Source organism: Cariama cristata, unplaced genomic scaffold (genome assembly GCF_000690535.1).
Source record: "Cariama cristata isolate BGI_N322 unplaced genomic scaffold, ASM69053v1 scaffold3851, whole genome shotgun sequence".
NCBI classification, from domain to species: domain Eukaryota; kingdom Metazoa; phylum Chordata; class Aves; order Cariamiformes; family Cariamidae; genus Cariama; species Cariama cristata.
This window is the reverse complement of record NW_009600876.1, coordinates 90,908-109,120: the sequence shown is the minus strand read 5'-3', so window position 1 is coordinate 109,120 and position 18,213 is coordinate 90,908. Positions and strand designations below refer to the sequence as shown.

Below are 18,213 nucleotides of genomic sequence, written 5' to 3'. Positions count from 1 at the left end.
CTGCCAGACGGCAGCACCTCTGCGCAGCCTTCTTCCCACACGCTGCCCTGCCTTGCTCCGCTGAGCGAGCTGTTCATCTTTGCAAGATGCTCATTTTCATATCAATAGCGCTACATGCTTGGGAAAAATCCTATTTTGCTTTTCTGGTCCGCTATAAAAAGTGTCCCCATAAAACAATTCATGACCTGGAACATTACCCAGAAGTTCTCTTTCATCACCTAAAATGCTTGTGGATGTTACAATTAAAAACCAGAGATCAAACTCCACCTGGGAAAACTTCACTGAACTTAAGCCCAGGAAAGACTAAAGCCTTGGCAAAACTGCTTCTTCATTTACCTTCACTGTCCCTTCGACTTCCACAAACCAGCGTCTCAGCATAGCCTGGATCTGCCCGTCAGTCAGCTCAGGATTCGCATCATGGATCTTCTTTTTTACCACATCTTCTAGAAGAAGACGTCTTAATCTCCAGTAGAAGAAGGTACGGGAAGTTTTCCAGTCTAGAATGTCCTGCCCAAGACACAAGTGGAGAAGGAGAAATGAGTGAGGGACATACACCTTATTCCCAAGGGCAACAAAAGGCTTGCACTCATTATATACTTGGTTATACCGCTTGCACAAGAGAAATACAAAGACTCCCAGGTCTGAGCTTTGAAGACTTCTACCCTGTCATACCATTCAGTCACCAGAAGCTACATCCAACCTCCTCTGTCTGCCAGAAGTCTGCTCCCTTCTGCAAAGAGAGACCCAGCTTCCCAGATGAGCAGCACAGCGCAAGACACTCATGTCCCAGGGGAGAGGGGACTAGGAAAACGTAATCAGCCAGGGTTCAAACCCTGACATGACAGCTGGCCTTCAGCTATGCCGCTATAGCCCTTCCCATCACTGAGGGTCCCCCCGGGTACAGGCTCACCACCTTCCCCGCCTTCCCTTTCTGCCAGGGCAGGCGGCAATGTACTCTGTGGGGTTTTTGATGCAGTCACTAATGAGCAACCAGCGAAGCCCAGAAAATGTGGGGTCTCAAATGGACAAGGACCAGGTAAAGGTGCTAGAAAACATGATGTGCTTGTGTTCTGGGACCAGAAGACAGCTGGCGGGTGGAGAGGGTTTGCTCCTGTGGCAAGAGTCATTGGGGCAGAGGTTTATTCACAGGCCCGCAGGTGGCCTCCAGCAGCAGCCTGCCCCACTGGAGATTGCCATTTCCCATGTGTCCAACCCCCCAACGATGTCCCCAAGGAAAGCTCCGTGATACTCACAGTTATGACACCCTTCTCCTGCATCCGGCCAGGTGTGTCGTGCAAGTCAGCAAACTGCATGGCTACCTGGTGGTAAATGGGGATCAGGAATTCCTCCCGCTCCTTTAGCTTGGTCTCCAGCTCTTTTCGGTCAGCAGGGCTCAGCTCAGGGGTACCTGCAACCAGGCACAGCCACATGTCAGAGACCTCTGTCAGGGTAAAGCAGAGGGGTGTACAAAGGACTGCTGCACGGAGGAAAGGCGACCAGCTCTGGACATCCAGAGGGAGAATGGAGGTTTCCTCTGCTCCTGCGTACAGGTGAAACCCAGACTGCGTTTGGTCAGGACAAATACCAGACCATCAGCTCCCAGCAATGCCAAGCAGGGTCTTGAGTCAAATGTAAGTGCTCCAGCCCAGATTTCCTGCCACTGGTATTCAGGCAACAGCTTCAAAGGAGTTTTCACCATGGAAACTCTATTCCATTTAAATGCCAATGAGCTGAGCCATCAATTAAGTGACATTTACTGGACTTACTCCTAAAAAAGAATAATGTCCCAACACGCAGTTCATTTAACAAGAAACACGGACAACGTAAAACCACCTGCACAATTTCAAGTTTTCGTGCAGGCTGGTTCCTGCCAGTCACTGTTAGAGCCACTGCCTCATTAAGGAAAACACAAGTTACGCTACAGACACCAAAACTGCTCACATTCAGCTTACCAGTGATCAGCACACACTACTCTCAATCACGGACTAACATGATGGACAAGAATAAAACTGTGTCAAGAAGATAAGGTCCTGTGGAGTTCATAATTTTTAATTTATTTTAAAACATTCAGCTCAGATAAAATTAACTTTGATTAAAACAAAAACATGCATTAAACAGTTTCTGATTAATTTTGGAATTGCCTGACCCAGACTAAGTCAGGCAAGGGGAAACACATGGTGCTGTGGAGGCACGCCGCAGCTCCTGCCGCTTCCCGCAGCAGACCAAGGTGCCCCTTTATTAAAACCAAGAATGTAAATCCCCTCTCCTCCATCTAACAGGCCACAGGGAGCGTAACCGCAAGTGCAACTCTCTTTTTTGAACCTGCAGTAATTTACACCAGGTCAAAGTTGGCCCAGAAGTAGGTCGATGCTTCTCCTACACTGCCTCACCAACACATGTGCAAGAGGTCCTTGTGCAGAGGCAGAGTATTTAGAGCCAATCTTAGTTCAATTTAAGCAAAGATTGCAATCTGAGCCAAATTATACAGTACTGGATACTCCACTGAATTGTGCCATTTTTTAACCTCCCACCCACACCAGAAGCGCCAGTTGCAAGTTCACAGTCTCAGAGACAGCTGCCTCCCATCCCACCTCCCCCTTTAAAGCCGAGGTCGCTGGCAATCTGAAGCCGGGTCATGGAGGGGTCTTGCTCCAAGCACTGGTGGGTTGTAACATCCAACTGTCCTACAGCACCTTCCATTCAAATGTTAATATAACCGCCCGTGCGCCTGGGAGACACGCAAGCACGATTGCTTCTTCAGTGTACAGAACTGAGATATAAAACAAAGAGGTGTCCTACCCAGTAGCACAAGAAGTCAACGGGAGAACTTGGAACAAAAGCTGGCGATGTGATCCAGCCGGAGGGCGACGCTCCTATCCTTGTTATCTTGCACACCTCAGTATCACAACTGCATTTTGTGCTGTGTGACCACCACCGAGCTTTTTCTGTTTTTAATCTTTTGTCGTTTGCGAAGGAATGTCAATGGGATTAAATGCAACATCTGCCATTACATCAACACCTATTGCTAAACTGCCATGCTTCCAGGCTGGGGAGAGGCGGAAGGCAATCGCTGGGGAGAGGCAGGAGGACACCTCAGCAGCTCCTCCACCACCACCGTCTAGTTTGACAACAGCAGGCTCTGGAACAGCAGCAGGAAGCCAGAGCCATCCAAGTCTCTGCCAACAAGACCAGATTAAATTAGCGGGCAGAAGCTTTACAGAAACCCCAACAACAGGGAACACTTTCACACAGTGCAAAATCAAACGGGGGAACTCAACGGCACTGGAGGTCCTGGGTGCCAAAAGTACGAACAGGCTCACAGAAAGCGATCAAATTCACAGAAGGAAAGTCCATCAGAGGCTTCTAAGTGTGAAAATCAGATGTTAATCTGTTCTCAGGAAGTCTCTAAACCAGAGGACTGCTGGAAGATGAGAAAGTGTCCTGGGGAAAGCATCACACTGCATTTGCACGATGCTCCTACTCTTTCCGTGAGCATCCACGGCTGACCTCCCACAGACACGATGATCCAGGGCTGCCGGACCAAGGGGCCGAGCACCCCAGTGGCTCTCACCAGTGGGTGCAGCACCGCAGCAGCTCATGCACAGCCCCGTGACGCCGGGGCTTTGGCTCAGACCCACCTTCAGGGGCCCTCTGCATCCAGGCCCTGTTCTCTTCCACATTGCACTACCTATACGTTGACATTTGCTTCCAGAGTTCCTCTTCCAAGACAGAACAGGTTTGCACACACACGCACGCACGTTTCCAAGCCACAGACCAGTCATACGACGATTCTTTCGAGGGAAGGAATGTTTTTATGTGCCTACCAATATAAATGTTATCTAACCTTTCAAACGCTAGTAAGGAGGTTTTAATTAAGAGAAGGTACTCTTACAACTTTCAGGATAAAAAATTATATATATCTATCCATGGTAAATTCACCAGCTCCTACATCTCCCTGTTTTAAATGGCAATGCATGCACTTAAGCCAGTAACACTCATGTATTCTGGCCTATCTGCCACACTCCCGCTGTACAGTCAAACCAGTCAGGCCCAGTAATGATTTAGGTGAGATTAACAAATATGTCAATGTCTATTTTCTGCTTAATTTAAAAGCAGCGTCTATAAAGATTTTTGACTTCTGAACCCTGTTCTCCTGGAAGAAAGAAGGTAACAATGAGGAGGGGGGATAAAGAGTGATTATCCCATCATCGATCGTTTGTCAGGAGCATTTCTTATTCACTGGACTATTGTAAAAAGCTAAGCTCTCGATCAATCCTGTAAGCCCCCTGTACAATTAAATATCTTGGAATGGTTTTCTTTCTTTCCTAGTCAGATCTTGAGGCCTCGGGGTTTTTCAGAAAGCTGGGGCTTTATTTATTTATTTCTCAGAAAAAGAAGCCTCCTTCCACAAATCTTACACTGGCAAGGAGAGACGAGTTAAAATATGGGATTCCTTTGCTCTAAAGGTACTTGACAGTTAATGAAACTGTTAAAGTTTAAATCATAGGAACATTATAGACCTCTAGGTATGGATCGGCTACTAATCAATAGAGAAACAAAAGAAGCAGTGCTCTGAAACGGCCACATTACAATGCAAACACAAAGCGTAGCATGTTTTGGCATGCAGGTGGGGCACGCAGGTAAGACAAGACAACAATTTAAAGGAAAAAAGAACATGTGTGACCTTCCTAACTTGGCAGGCAGCACAGGACACTTTCTAAGGCAGCACTCTAAGTGCCATAAAATGTCACATTTATCTTGGATTGCAGTTTGCTCTGCAGTCTCCAAGTACGCTTGTATCTATATATAGTGCTGGTATGATCACGGCCATTGGCATGATCGGAATTTTGAGGCCACGTAAATGCCTTAATTCTGCTCTCAACACCTTTAAAGCCTGCCCACGGTGGTAAATGCATCAAGACCTCTTCGTCCTACGGTGTCTTTTCTTTTTTCTTTGATCAGTAGCAAAACTGCCTCAAGTTGGAAAAAATACCTTGGGGAAGCAATAACATTGGGGTACCAAAAAGATGAGAGTCTCTTCTGAGGTCAAAAGAGCAGTGGCCAGGGTCTTGCCAAAACCCTCTGCACAAATATACCCCGTTAAACCAACAAAACCTAGTTTAAAACCACACATAAGAAGTATTTAACCTAAAATGTTCCCAAACGCTTTCTGGAGGAAGCCGGCAGCTCGTGCCTGCCTGTCTCCCCCATCATCCCCTCCCTGGCCCGTGTCCCTTTCTGCCGTCCCTCCGCAGGGTGACACCAGCCTCCCCGCCCAGCTGCTACAGCCTGGCTTTTGGGGTTCCAAATTCTTTTTTCTATGTCCTACAGCCTGTAACAGGCTCCCAAACCTCAGGCAGGGGCTCTCAGAACCCCGGTGGCACAGAACAATCAATGCCAAATACAAGAGTTGCCAAAACGAGCTCTTTCACCACCCTGCAGCGAAGCACTTCCCGGTTGCTGCAGCAGGGACGTGCACGCAGGCTTTGCAGCCCGCGATCGTGGAGGAAGGCTTCAGAGGAGTTGCCTTCCCCGCGCAGACAAATGGAAAAGCTGCCGCAATAAATCCACAGAGAGACCTCTCCTGTAAAGCGCTCCGATACTGAATATCAATTCATACTCCTCTCCAAAAGTTAAGGGAAAGCATCATGGTACGGAAAGCAACATCTAAACTATTTTGATTTGTGCCTCATTACACAAAAAAATCTCCTCTGAAGTAAGCGGTGTCTCCGAGCACCCCTCCGATGTATGTGCCTGGCAGAGGAGCCACGGACAGCGCGGTGTCCTGCAGGGACTGCAGCCTGCTGCGGCGGCAGGGCACGGGCTGCCTTTAATAAAGTTCCTGCCAGACGGAAACGGCTCAGCAGGACCATGAATCACGGCTTCCCATAACATTTAGTAGCAAAGTGCTTTTTTTAAATATGACCAGTTTAACAGGTTAGACAAAATGACTTCAAGAAATGTTATTGTAGGTTCCCTCTGATTGCAGAAAGCCAGGCAGCTTCTGAATCAATTTGATGGTTTATGGTTTCCAAGCCGTTAAAATGTGGGATTTTCTCCCTTACCCTCGGTGAACAGCCTCAGCATGGCCAAGCATTTACTTGTCCATTTTCTTACCTCTTCCTCAAACATGCACTCAAAGACCCGGGCAAAGCCCAGCATCAAGGCCTCTGACCCAACCGATTTGCGGAGACAGCCCTCACGCTTACCCTCAGGCTCTGGACAAAGCAGCCGGCTTCAACCCAGGCTGCAGCCCGTGACACCCACGACGCAGGGCCCCCCTCGGTGGCAGGAGCCAGCCTCCTCCTCTGAAGGACCAGCCGAGGACGTGCCCGTGACCCGCCACTGCAGAGACCCGATGTCACCCTTCCTTTGGTGCCTCCATCCAGACCTCAGTTGCTCACATACGCGTTTGACTCCGGCGAATTACCTCACACCTATGATTTTCAAAGATTACTTTTACAACATAAATAGTAGCAATCTTTCCAGACTACAAAGGAGCACGAATAACGATTGATTACCTCAATGTTACAATTACTACAGGCAAATTTGGGGATTTTATTTTTCCCCAGCTAACACAACAAAAACCCCACGTTAAGTTCAATTTATTTTGTCATCTGCTTGTGGCCATTCTTTTCAGCAAAGCAGTTAAATCCCACTGCCGCATGTGCTGGAAGGCTCCTTAGGAAATGAACTCTGGAGAAGTATACCACTTGCTCTGCATCCAGTGACCTAACTAAATGTCGATTTTAACCCTGGGTATGACTGTCCCACTTAATTTACACACCTACAACAATAATCCTCCTACCTGAATCTCACCTGCTCTTCCCCTGCCTTTTACAAAGCTCTTGCCAGACAAAAATTCAGCAAAGGCAGCAAGAATGCCAGCCGCATCCCGGCTGCCCAGGCAGCACATCTCCCACCCCAGCTGGAGGGAGCCGCTCCAGAGGGGAGAAGGAAGGTCACTCGGAGCCACGCACGTTCCGGGAGAGACAGGCATTTTTGGATTGTCGCTTGTTTCTTTAAATGAGACTGCTTGTAATTGCTTCACTAAATATTCAGTAGGATTTATGTTATAAAGGTGCAATATGAAATAGCAGTGAAGGTCACACATGCTCATGACACGGGCTTGAAATATCCTTGTACAACCGCATCGTGTGATGTTCCACCCTAGTCCTTTCCAACTCTTTGCTCCTAAGGCCTCATATTGGCATCAGAGCAAACGGGCAAAGTGTGGCAGGTACGTCATTCCAAAAAATACCTATTTGGGGGGAAACATCAACAGCCCTCCTGGGAGGATATTCAAGATGCCAATTGTCATGAAAGAGCAGACAGAAAGCAGTACTTGCTTTTCTAGACTCATGATCGTGAATTAACAACAATTTAAATGCAGCAGCACTTGCATATAGAAGCAGTTACTCGAAATCAGCATTGCCTAAAAAGACAAAGTTACAACCACACTGACTGCATTTGTCCAAGACTTCATGAGAGATGGAATCGCAACAGCAGCATTTTTCTTAGTTGTTGCTCAAGAAAACAACTGGCATTTTGATTAATTACAACACTGAACAAACACCATCCCTCCCTGCCCCCCGAAAAGGATTATTAGACTTTAGAGCTGCAATCTAACTTTCCAAGCTAAAGCTTGGAAGGAGACAGGTCACAGGATGGAAGTTTTCAGCCGCTCAAGACACAAGGCGGCATCAGGGCTGTCCCCAGGCCACCAGCAAAGTCCTCACCAGGTGGCACAGTCTGGGCCGAGAGGGACCTGCGGGTTCCATTCTGGTACCGCACCCCGGCACGTTTCTTTTCAGAGAGGAACTGCTCCGCTAAAGTGGAGATGTGGGTTCAGTGCTTGAGCGTTCACTCATTATTTGGGAGTTTAAGAAAAGTTTCGCACGCTCTTTTGCCAAATAAAGTGCGATGCAAGTCAGAAGCCAGCGGCACAGGCTGAGGGGTAAGGGCACCCGTGGGAAGTTGGGGGCTGCCTACAGCACCGGAGTTTGTCCAGAAAACAGCCGCTGCCTCCGACTTCCCAAAGCGCCGCTGTACGTGTGGGGCTGTGTGCGCCCGCTCCTGCACCCTGTACAGTCTATACAGGCAAATGCAAAATGGGCATATGATTTCAAATAAAATTAAAGACGCATGCCAGCACACGGGCAACTATTTCACAGGATCAGTTGAAGAGGATATTCACACTATTACAACATAGATCAGGTGATGAACAGATGCTTCCCTTTTACTATGAGATAAATACCTGATAGGAGAAATGTGAAAATGTAATATCCAATCTTACTCTAACTGGAGCCATTTTTCCACTCCTTTCATTCATATTCCACCAAATTTTTCCATACATTACACTGTCCATCTGACACATTACATGCCCAGAATCTGCATGACAAAGCTAATTTTTATTCCACTCCTACACGTTTTACTCTAATAAATAAATAAAATCGAATCTACATATTTTTTAACTACGGCCTGAGGCTTGCAGTCGGAATTATTCCTACATTTCTAGGCAATCGCCGTTCTCCTTGCACCCCTCCTCAGCCTGGAAACGTGCTCTTGGGCAGGACAAGGGCTATCCTTTCTTTCCTTGCCCTTTGCTCCGCACCGTTTGCTGGTTTGTAATAGCACAACTGAGTGACATTTTAATAAAACATGGGGCTAATAAACATTTCAGCAATAGTGCCGGCGAATTGATAATGAACAGATTTATGTCAAATTATTCAATATCTGCCAGCCTCCTCTGCTCTCACACTCCCCAATTGCGAGTCCAACCCCAGCGTCTCAAGCCGCCTCGGATGAGACCACCATGGCCCAGCTTCCCCACCCCTCCGCAACAGGCACACGTTGGAGAGCATCTCCCTCTTCCCCCGCTATTCAGCAGCTCCAGGGAGGGATGACAGCCATTCAGGGGTTAAAGAGAGGCAGTGAACCCCCAGCTAATGAGTAAGAATTCAGCAGGCAGTGTAAGATAAATGGAGCTTTCTCTGCTTCTGCTGGAGTCAGCATGAACTGCGGCCCTGCGGCTTGTTTGTGGCAAATGGAGTGCGCGAAATATCAAAGGGCAGTGATCCAGAAGAAGACCGACTTTGACAAATTTTAAATTGGCCAGAAAGAAAACCAGAAAAAAAAAAAAAAAAAATTATGCAATTCACTGTGTCCTGCAATCTCGGCTTTCCTGCTATGGTGCGGAATTAGTGGCAAAACAACAGCAATGATCGCCCGATGCTGGGAGCAATTACGAGCCATCTGAGTGAGATGCTTATCAGTGACTGAAGCTTTTAGAGCTCTCTGTATGTACAGTTGTAAGTGACTTGCTCTTGTGTCGCAGTCATTTTAATTAAAGTGTATGGAGTTTGCTGGGAGTAATTACCCTGTAGAGGAAGAGGGGGGAAAAAAAAACCAAACCCTGAACAGGCTCCTGCCTCCTCTCATAGCCTGGCGCTGGATTTTTGAGACTGCTGGCAGAAAACTGTATCCCCTCTTTCTCCCTGTAGTTTTTTCTGGTGGTGCTGGTGCAGGTCCCAGGGGGGTGACTGACGGGTGCCCTGCAGGTGTCCCGCACCCACCCCACCGACAGCCCCTCCGGAGGGGCCACCCGACAACGAACATGCGGGTTGCTCTGCTCCCCCCCTTCCTCCACCGTTCCAGGATTTAAAGACTTTGTCCGCAGCCAGCGACTCTGCTCCAGGGAAAGGACTCACCGGCAGACTCCGTTTCTTTGCGGAGGCTGGAGGTTGGCTTGCTCGTCAGCAGAGCCAGTGCTTTTCATGGTGGGGCGAAGGTAAATACTCCCAGCAGCAGTGCTCCTGCTGTAGTGCCATTTATCTGCATGGACCTGAGCTGACGGCTCAGCATATTGCCTTCCCCAACCACACATCTGATTTCTCTTTGCCCTCGGAGACTCGCACAGCGGAGAGGCCGCTCTCCTGCATCGGGCGCGGAGGTGCAGACAAACACCCGCCGGAGGTGTAGCCAAGTCCCGACTGCGTAAGGAACAAGACTGCAGCCTTTAATCTTAACTGTGAAACACCTTAGGAGAGCATCTGGTGGGACCCCGTGCTGGGTCTCCATCATTTGGTGCAGTCGCGCTATCCTTTTGCTCCTAAAGGGATGCTGTCAAGTCTAACACAGGTCAAAAGTGAGGTTTTGTGAAAAGCATCTCCTTGCTGCAACTACAAACATTAAAACTGGTTTTTAATTCCAACAGGCACAGGCAGACAGCACACCACATCCATCTATCTGGGTATCTGTGTCCGCTCTCTCACGCAGTAACACATAATGTACGTGAGCAAGATCTGAACTCAGATAAAACTGCTGCCTTGTGCTGGTCTGCAAAACTCAAACACCTGCTAACCTTCTTGCCCAGAAAGCAATCGGCACAGTCAGAGAAAACAAAGAGAGTGTCAAAATACTATCATTAAAAAAAAGAGAGAGAGAAAACGTCTTTGATGCTATCAAAGACATCAGTAAGAACCTGGTTTTCAGCAAGCAGTCTGACTCTCAACACTCCCTGCACCCTTTACAATTATTATTCTCTTCCCAAGGCATATCAGAATGGTTGTTTTGTATATAAATTGTTGCACGGCCATAAATTAAAAAAAAGCCAAATAATAAAATGTAACTGCAGCAATAGCCACGATTTATCAGTCATTTGCAGAACACTTTTCCTCCTGAAGGATCCCAAAAGGCTTTATAAATTCAAACCATACCCACGTAGCATGCTTCTTCCACTACTGAAATGTAGTCAATTTTGGAGGTAAAAAGAGGCTCTGTAAGATTATACTCTTATAGTAAGAGCTAGTAAAGAACTATTTAAAGAGTCTATTCCCCCGAGAGAGTACATATCTGATATTAAGTGCGTTTTACTGAACAGCCTGTATTTTGGGTTCTTGGGTGTATACCAGGCGCTGGGATCATTTGGAACGAAGACACCGTAATAATACAACACACGCAGTGATGTGCTAGCCACTGAGCACTGCAGATCACCCCGTCTTTTACTGAGGAGAAGAATGTTTTTTATTTTCTGAAACTGAAGAGCAGGCAGATATCATTACTCAAAGCTACCTCAGACACACAGCGATAGTCCAGCAACCCAAAATGTCTTTGACCAAATTCTTAGTTACACCAAATGACACCAGCTGAAGGTTTGGCCCACGAGCTTTTAGTGAGCTGAGCAATTGCTGAGATGGAAACTAGACTCAAGTACCTGTAGTTAAGTGTCTGTTGTAAGACTCATTCGATTACAAAAAAAAAAGAAAAAATAAATCCGTTCACAAGGAGACTATATTACCCATACTCTAGGTATGCTAACTGCACATGCGTATCAGCGCTCTCACATGTACATACATGCAGCTTGTCTCATCTGGTTTTCTTCCCAAGTTAGATGACGGTAAATAAAAATTATCATGAATTTGATAAAATGCCTCAGTGCCCCTTTTTAAGGTCTATAAACACATTCATTAGCCACCCGCTGAACGGATCACTGCTCCGCCAGCCCCCGCGCAAACGTACCTAGCTGCTCTGCCAGGCCGATGTAGACGGGGTCCACTCGCCTCATCGTCTTCACCAGGTCCTTCCTGCGGAATTTGATTTCTACCGTCCCCTCTGGTTCCAGGATTCCTCCTCTGATCAGTGATGGGAAAAGAGAAAAGAAAGGCACTTTCAGGTCATCAGACAAAGGGAAACAAAATGGAATGGTTCAATGTTATCTAGGAAGTATGTTAAAAAAAAAAAAAGAGAAGAGAAGGGGAGGAGAGAGACAAAACAAAGAGAAAGAGAGAACAAGAAAGAAAGAATCTTAGCTATTATTTATCCAATGCCACAAATGCAAACCAGGCTTCACAGAAACATCTTTGTCCAACAGTATATAGCACAGCCTGGTACAAGCAATGCTCTTTGGCAGCCCCTTTTCAGCTGTGACCTGAAAGCTCTTTCAAAAGGTAGGTAAGCTTTATGAAACGAGCCAATTAACCAGTCATTTTCATTAGAGATCCTGCCCACTTCCCAGGTCAAAGAGAGAGGAGCACGTGATTTGAAACTTAGGCTTGGTAAATAAAAATCACTTCAGTCTGTAACTGCGAAGGCAGGAGTAACAACAAGGAGGAAGGTCAGTGCTGAGGGTTATGGAACAGCAAAAGCAATGAGAATTATTACAAATGCGTAATGGTACTTAGGGACAGGATGACATATTTTGCAAAATAATCTCTTTCTTGGCTACTGGAGCTCAAGACCTCTAGAGTCCAACTACAGCTCTGCAAACCACACATGGTCCTTCCTGACATCTTCCATGGTGGGGAGCTGGCTTGAGATTTCCAAGAGGTGAGCTCACACTGCCGGCATCCTAGAAAGGTATGGGGCAGCAGCAGCGGGAAGGAGTTCTTCCAGCATGCCCCCCAAAACACACTTGGTGGGGGCTGGAGTTTGTAGAAATCCTGCTCACACTGTCTCTGACTGGGAAGCAAACAGGCTCTAAGTAGGAAAAGAACAGAAAAACCTTCTGACTTCCAGGAACTGAAGATTAGACAATGTTGGCTCAAGACGCAGGAAATACCGAGGCCAACAGACCACAGGTCTCTGTCTCGCTTCGGCAGAACAGAGGGGCAGGCAGGCATCTAATCAGGAGCAAAATTCAGCTGGGAAGGGAAGGGCAAGGGAAAGGGGCACCTGCAACGGGCATCTTCTCAACTCCTCCCCACAGAATGCTTTCGTTCTTCTCCTGGAGCAGCTGCCTGGGAATTCTGCCCTGCTGAGATGGCAGGAGTTGAGAGGACGCCCTGATAGCACAATATTCATGCTGTCCTTCTATACACCCTCCTTCTGTCTACTACAGATAGCGCAGCTAGGGCTGGCTTTTTCCTTCAAATGATTCAGTATCTCTATTTTTTAGAGATTCTTTAAAATATTTTTAAAAACCTCCTTCCAAGAGTTTGCCCATAGTTTCATATCCTGAACCACCAGTAACTAGAACTTCACTTATGCAAGTTGTATTTAATTAAAAAAGTGCAACTACCCAAGTGCCCACATGACAGATAGTCAAACACTCAGGGATTTTAAAGTACACACTTACTTACATTTATTTAATTTGCAAAGTTGTATACACAGGCACTTGTTTCAAAGAGCAAAGCAGCGTGTGGAAATATAAGAACGGTAAAAAAAAAAATCCTAAGCACCAGCATCTCACTGTGCTTTCTGAATGTCAGTAACGAACCTTCACAGAGGCTGGCTCACAGAACCTACCAAAGTCACCCCTAAGTCGGAGCCAGGGGACTACCCGAATTGTCCTAGTTGTGATCACTACACAGTAAACTCCTCCGAGACACGGACTGCAACTGGAAAGCGGTCAGTCCCGTTCAGTACAAACTGCCACGCTCTAACCGAGAGCTTCTCACTCAGCCAGGTAATTATGCCTCAAAGCAGGTGGTTACAGAGGGAGGAGAAAGCTGCCATACCTGCTTTCTCGGTCTGCGTACATCTCCATATGACGGGGATTAATGGTAGGGTCGATCACAGCCCAGGATCCTCCTCTCAGCTCCGCTTGCGGTGGGATGTAAATAAGCACGGGTTGACGATACTCTCTCAGGCCGTCCACAATGTAGGCACCAAACTTGAGCACTTGGTCATACATGTCTGCAGAAAAAGACACAGCACGTGAAGTCACAGCATGTCAGTGCTTCAGCCCTGCCACACTTGGTCAAACTGGGAAAAAACCCCAATTATTCAGTTCTTCTAACCACCTCCTGCTACACTACTGCAAGCCTCAGCTGTCACTAGCTGGACCTGGGCAAGATGGACTGAGAAAGGAGATGTTCCCACCCCAGTCCTGCTCCCAGACACCGGACCTCCACGCCGGAGAGCTGGTCTGGTTCCTTCCCGTGTAACTGCATCTGTTCGCAGAACACGGACTGCAGGGTCATGTGCATGGCACACCTAACGGCAGCAGACCTTTTACACCTCTTTATAAAATTAGTGTGTGGGGAGGGATGTGAAACAGCATTCTTCTCTTCTTGCATTAAAATTTGTTTAAGCCATTTTGCTCAAAAGTAATAAGAAAACTCCACCGTGTAAAGACAGGACATTGAAAATACCAGCCCCAAAGGTGATTTAAATAAAAGAGAAAAAAAGGAAAGCAAAAGAATTTCTATGCGATGGTATAGTTTATAATGGATATAGTTTCTAACAGAAACAGGCACCCTCGAATATATGTATTTTGTTACTTATAATTACATCTAGAAGTATCAAACCAAATATACAAGAAATGAAAAATACTTATTAGGATCATCTAGTCCATCTTTTTGTTCACACAGGACTGTATCCTACGTTTCTTTCACGGTGCTTTTTAAAACTTTCATTTAGAAATCCCAAACAATAAATCTACTGCTTCTTTAGGGGCATTTCCACAGCCACATAGATGACATTTTCCTCAGTATTCAGCCAAACTTCCCCTCCTTCCCCATCCCCATTAAATTCATATTACTTCTCCTAGCGTCACCATACATAATCTCTCCACTCCTTCAGGCTTGCTACAAATAGCAGTAGGCTTTTCAGTGTTTTGTTTTGGTTTTTTTTTCTCCTTAGACACGCTATAGGTATTCATTTCTCGTGTCTCCCAGGACAGTATTTTCAATCTCCTTCATCATTTTTGTTCTTTGCTTAGCACCTCCCAGTTTGCCTAATTTTTTCTGGCCATTAAAATACCAGTGCATAGAACAGAAAAACCCGAGTGGGTTCCATATATGTACACGCACACATGCCGGCCTTCAGTAATAGTCTTAAAAGACTGAAACACTTTTATTCATCTAAAATCCCCATATCGCTGGAGAAAGCCATCATTTGTGGGGAAGAAAGAGACTCCAGCCAAGGTGCCCTAGTCATTTAACCCTCACTTTAATGTTAAGCTTTAACATGAACATAATTAAGCACTTAACTCTTTGGGACATACACACGCAGACCCTGACATATATTTAAACACGCTACCACATATAGAGCAAGCAAGGTAGGTGTATATAAAGGTTGTGTGTATATATATGTATTAGCAGCATAGGCACTGATGTGCTCTCTCCAGTTCATTTGCAAGGTCATTGTCCAAGTACCCAAGAAAAGGAGTTTCATGTTATTTAGGAAATGTTAAATGCTGATGAAGAGAAGAACAATTTATTTCTTCTAATTGCAAATAAACATAAATTCTGGCAGAGACAGTGGGGACTGAGAACCAAACAAAACTCCAACCTTTTCCTTTGTCCTGAGCAAAGAAAAAGACCTCAAAAGGGGTGACAAATTTATTACTAATTGTACAATTATTTTATTATGTAGTGCTAGTAATAAACCACTTGAAGTACTTTCAGCTAATTCTAGTGTTAAGAAAATAATTGCTTGATTCAAATTATTTTAACTGAATTAATTCTTTACTAGACATTTTTTACTAGTGCTACATAATAAAATAATTGTGTAATTAGCAATACATTTTTCACCCCTGCCAAGGGTATATATTTTACTCAGGTTAAGTGTAGAAAAAAAGAAGCACTGCTTGTTTGAACAAGGCAGAGGGAGGAGGCGCAGAGAAACAGAGAGAAACTTGACGGTTCCCGTGCTTAGCTCCAAAACTCTTCCAGGTTTGCCAGGTGGCATCAGCAAGGCCAGGGAAGTATTTCTGTGCCTACAATACTTTCAGGATCAGACTTCCAAAGCTATCCAGAGGCATGAACTTTACCGCGATGTGGTTCTGTACACAGTTACTGCTTTGGGGATCCTGCAATACAGCACTCCATTTTTCCTGGAACGTCCCAGCAGCTTTAGTTTAACATTTTATATACAGATTTACACCAATTGCTGCCTTCTCCTGCACGCTCAGAACTCCCACTGAGGTCAGCGGACCTGCTGCTCCACTCCTGGGCTACAGATACATCTCAATACTTTCAGATCTGGCTGTAAATCCCTCTGCTGTAGAGCATTTCCCCTTTTCTTATGGCAACTGCTTCCACTAAAGGACATCAAGGTTTGCTCAAATAAGGGAGAGATCATCAACCTGCGTGCCACCACCGAAGGGTCCCCATGGTGCCACGCACAGCTTCAGGCTGAGCTCCAGAGACGTGGTTTTGACAGGCTACAGAAGGGTTCCTGCTCTCCTGCAGGGTTTCTCTTCCCCCTGACATCTCAGCTGTTCGATTTGCCTACACTCACCATTTCCGCAAAGTGGGGACTCTTAAAGAATGTATACTTTGAAGAGGTAAAATACAAGTAGAGTTGATGACGATCATAAAAATACTGCAAAGACAACCCAAGACACCTGCCTGTAGTCCTCATACCCAATCACCAGAACACACAACCTTCCTAATTTACATCAATACTGTATTTGAGTGTGAAACTATGAAAAATTTGCGATACTGTGACAACTGTCTCTTATTTCCCGTTTTGCTGCATTCTCCACTCTTACAATGGAAAATAGTGCACCAAATTTAACTGCTGGAGGTGGTAAATGACGCCAGGTCTCAGTGGTGCCCGTGCAGCCCTAGTGCCTCGGTAGGGTGCAGACTTTATATAATACTGCAACTAACACACTTACCACGTTTAAAACAAAACCCAATCACTTCCATTATCATCCGTTCAGCAAAGAACGCCACGCACATTTTAAGAGCAGGCTGTTTGCACAACTGTTCTTACAAAGAAGTGGCTTATGTTGAGAGTGGAAAAATTAAAATTAAATATTATATTTCTGGGCCAAATTTAATTCCTGTATTAATTTCAACCTCAGCATAAGCAGTCACCTGCAAGACAGAAATGCTGCAGAAGTCCTCTAGGAAGAGCAGTGTTGTTGGTTACCGAGCAGGGCAGACAGCATTGGCAGCACACCTTCCCATTCTCTGCCTGCTCCGCTGCAGTGTGCATCAGCCTCTACTACACACAGACATGAAATCTGCTGGAAGCTGTTATCATTACACTGTATGTGTAAATATTGGCAGTCAGATGCATCAAGCATGCTAGAAAGGCTGCAGACAGCTTTTTGCATTTCCATAGTGTCGGGCAGCGTGCCCTGAACCTCCAAAGCTGGAACGGATCTCATCAGCTCGGCGGGATTATCAGCTAGGACCTGAAGGTAAACACCAGGCGTATATTGGCTGCAGACACGTAACGTACCTCATAAACCCATTACATACAAGCAATACCGTCATTCAACATCCAGGTAATCAGAGATTTAAAACAGCCTTTTCACTCTGCTGAAATTTTTTTTATTGTTATTTATAACCTGTCTCAGGAAAAAATAATAAGTAAAACATGAAAAACCAACTGCGAGTGACCCTGCAGCACCAGCAGCGCGGCAGTTTAATGTCGCGGGGATTTGCATGCTATCAAACTATTCACGCCGCGTCCAGGACCCCGGTGCTAATTTCCAGTAAATTTCACGCTTGATGTCTCCCCGTTGTGGGTCACTGCCGGTTCGCCTAAATAAACCACTTCCAAATGGCTCCTCCATCTAAATATTCAAGCCAGTTTTTATAATTTAATTTTGCATTATGCTGAATAGCCTTCTGGCCAGATAGAGCTCATTGGGGAAACCACCAATACCATTGTGATATGCCTTTATTTATGTTATTTATTTATTTATTTTACAGCTTGAATTAGACCTCCTAGGCCGACTAGGAAAAAGGTCTGGGGTTTTTTTTTTCCTTCTCTCTTTTTCCCCCCCTCCACTAATGTCAATTTTCAGCATAGCAAGAGCTGTCTCTAATCTTTTCCTACTCATTACACACAATTTTGGAGTCATTTTACCCACAGTGCAGTCGGCTCCTGGCAGTGTGTTTGTGTGCACTGAGGGGTGGCATAATTGTTTATTTTCCCTCCTTGCATAATCCCCAGCCAGCATTGAAACCAAAACTGCAAACAACTCCCCAGGGAACGCAGAGAGTGTCAGGAGACCCCAACACTCGCTACGCAGGCCCCGACAGCAAAGAAGATGCAGGAAAACACACGGACTGAGGTGCAAACAGCAATGGCTCTGTTCTTCCCTCCGCTGCGGCGGCCCTTTCCTCCTCCTCTTCCTCCCAGCTGGGGTGGGTAAGTGGGGATACGCAACATAAACATTAGCATCCTTCTAGTGCCTTTTCCACCTTGGGCTTCTGGTCCCAACTCCAAATCTAAACTCGGTTTCTGAGGAACCCAGGGAAAGGCACTGGCAAAGCTGACAGATCTCGCAACGTAGTAAGGCAAAAT

At 46.0% G+C, this 18,213-nt stretch overlaps 1 protein-coding gene across 1 annotated transcript in view; it reads right to left on the bottom strand.

Annotated features, from left to right (window-relative positions):
* Positions 1 to 336: 336 nt before the first annotated feature.
* LOC104169304 (acetyl-CoA carboxylase-like) overlaps positions 337 to 18,213 on the bottom strand; it is a gene marked incomplete at its 3' end in the record, with an annotated part of 108,749 nt that continues 90,872 nt past the window's right edge. The window contains 4 exon segments of the mRNA XM_009710200.1: positions 337 to 507; positions 1,254 to 1,408; positions 11,521 to 11,633; positions 13,458 to 13,635. Of these exon segments, the coding sequence (XP_009708502.1) occupies positions 337 to 507; positions 1,254 to 1,408; positions 11,521 to 11,633; positions 13,458 to 13,635 (617 nt within the window).